A 2,046-nucleotide genomic window follows, 5' to 3' on the forward strand; every position below is an offset into this window, starting at 1 on the left:
TTGGGCACCTCGACGGTCTTGAGTTGGATATCGGGCACCTCCATGGTCTTGAGTTGGACGCTGGGCACCTCCACGGTCTTGAGATGGATGTTGGGCACCTCCTCCACGGTCTTGAGGTGGATGTTGGGCACCTCCATGGCCTTGAGTTGGATGCTGGGCACCTCATCTAAGGTTTTCAGTTGGACATTAGGCACCTCCGTGGTCTTGAGTTGGACGCTGGGCACCTCCATCATTTGGTGACAGGAGTTGCGCATCTCAGTGGCCTGGAGATGGACATTTGTCACCTCCATCGTCTTCAATTGGATGTTGGGCACCTCCGCGATCTTGAGATGGATGTTGGGCACCTCCATCATTTGGTGATGGACACTGGACATCTTGGTGCCTTGGAGATGGACATTGGTCATCTCCGTGGTCTGGAGATGGACATTGGGCACCTCAGTGGTTTGGTGACGCACATTGGGTACCTCAGTGGACTGGAGATGGACACTAGGCACCTCTGCGGCCTGGAGATGGACATTTGTCACCTCCGTGGTTTGGGGATGGATGCTGGGCACCTCAGTGGCTTGCAGCTGGACAGTAGTCACCTCTGCATCCTGGAGATGGATGCTGGGCACCTCTGTGTCCTGGAGATGGACACTGGGCACCTCCATGGTTTGGTGATGGACATTGGTCACCTCGGTGGCCTGCAGGTGGACATTGGTCACCTTTGTGGTCTCGAGATGGACGCTGGGCACCTCTGTGGCTTGGAGATGGATGTTGGGCACCTCAGTGCTTTCGAGATGGACATCGGGCACTTCAGTGGTTTTGAGATGGACATTGGGCACCTCTGTGGTCTGCAGCTGGACGTTGGGCACCTCCATGGCCTGGAGCTGGACATCAGGCACCTCTGTGGCCTGGAGCTGGATGCTGGGCACCTCTGTGGCCTGGAAATGGATGTCAGGCACCTCTGTGGCCTCGAGATGGACACTGGGGACCTCCGTGGTTTGGAGATGGACACTGGGGACCTCAGTGGTTTGGAGATGGACGTTGGACACCTCTGTGGCTTGGAGATGGATGTCAGGTACCTTGGTTTGGAGACGGACATTTGTCACCTCTGTGGACTGCAGCTGGACGTTGGGCACCTCCGTGGCCTGGAGATGGACATCTGTCACCTCTGTGGCCTGGAGATGGACGCTGGGCACTTCTGAAGGCTGCTGCAGGGCTTGGAGCTGGATGTTGGTGATCTCAGAGGGCTGTGGCAGGGCTTGCAGCTGGACATTTGTCACCTCAGTGGCCTGCAGCTGGATGTCAGTGACATCCAAGGGTTGTGGTAGGGCTTGGAGCTGGATGTTGGTCACCTTGGAGGGTTGTGGCAGGGCTTGGAGCTGGACATTTGTCACCTCGGTGGCCTGCAGATGGATGTTGGTGACCTCAGAGGGTTGTGGCAGGGCTCGGAGCTGGATGTTGGTGACATCCAAGGGTTGTGGCACGGCTTGCAGCTGGACATTTGTCACCTCTGCGGCCTGCAGTTGGATGTTGGTGATGTCCGAGGATTGTGGCAGAGCCTGGAGCTGGATGTTGGCCACCTTGGAAGGCTGTGGCAGGGCTTGCAGCTGGACATTTGTCACCTCACTGGCTTGGAGCTGGATGTTGGTGACCTCCAAGGGTTGTGGCAGGGCTTGTAGCTGGACATTTGTCACCTCGGCAGCTTGGAGATGGATGTTGGTGACATCCAAGGGCTGCGGCAGGGCTTGCAGCTGGACGTTGGTCACCTCACTGGCCTGGAGCTGGATGTTGGTCACCTTGGAGGGTTGTGGCAGGGCTTGGAGCTGGACATTTGTCACCTCAGCAGCTTGGAGCTGGATATTGGTGACCTCCAAGGGTTGTGGCAGGGCTTGGAGCTGGACATTTGTCACCTCAGCAGCTTGGAGCTGGATATTGGTGACCTCCAAGGGTTGTGGCAGGGCTTGGAGCTGGACGTTGGTCACCTCGGCTGCCTGCAGCTGGACGCCGGTGACCTCAGGGGGCTGCGGTCCCCGCGGGGGGAGGATGCCGCTGACGCCACCC

The 2,046-nt window shown here is 58.2% G+C and overlaps 1 protein-coding gene across 1 annotated transcript; it reads right to left on the minus strand.

The window, feature by feature from the left end:
* Positions 1 to 8: 8 nt before the first annotated feature.
* On the minus strand, positions 9 to 1,982 carry LOC104075171 (periaxin-like; the record flags this gene model as incomplete). The annotated part of the gene is made up of 3 exons (XM_009575593.1): positions 9 to 554; positions 705 to 1,274; positions 1,503 to 1,982. Coding segments are annotated over 3 exons (1,596 nt in total), but the record flags the coding sequence as incomplete, so codon positions are not given.
* Between the last annotated feature and the right edge of the window lie 64 nt (positions 1,983 to 2,046).

The sequence above is a fragment of the Fulmarus glacialis genome, unplaced genomic scaffold (genome assembly GCF_000690835.1).
Source record: "Fulmarus glacialis isolate BGI_N327 unplaced genomic scaffold, ASM69083v1 scaffold8254, whole genome shotgun sequence".
Taxonomy (NCBI): Eukaryota; Metazoa; Chordata; class Aves; order Procellariiformes; family Procellariidae; genus Fulmarus; species Fulmarus glacialis.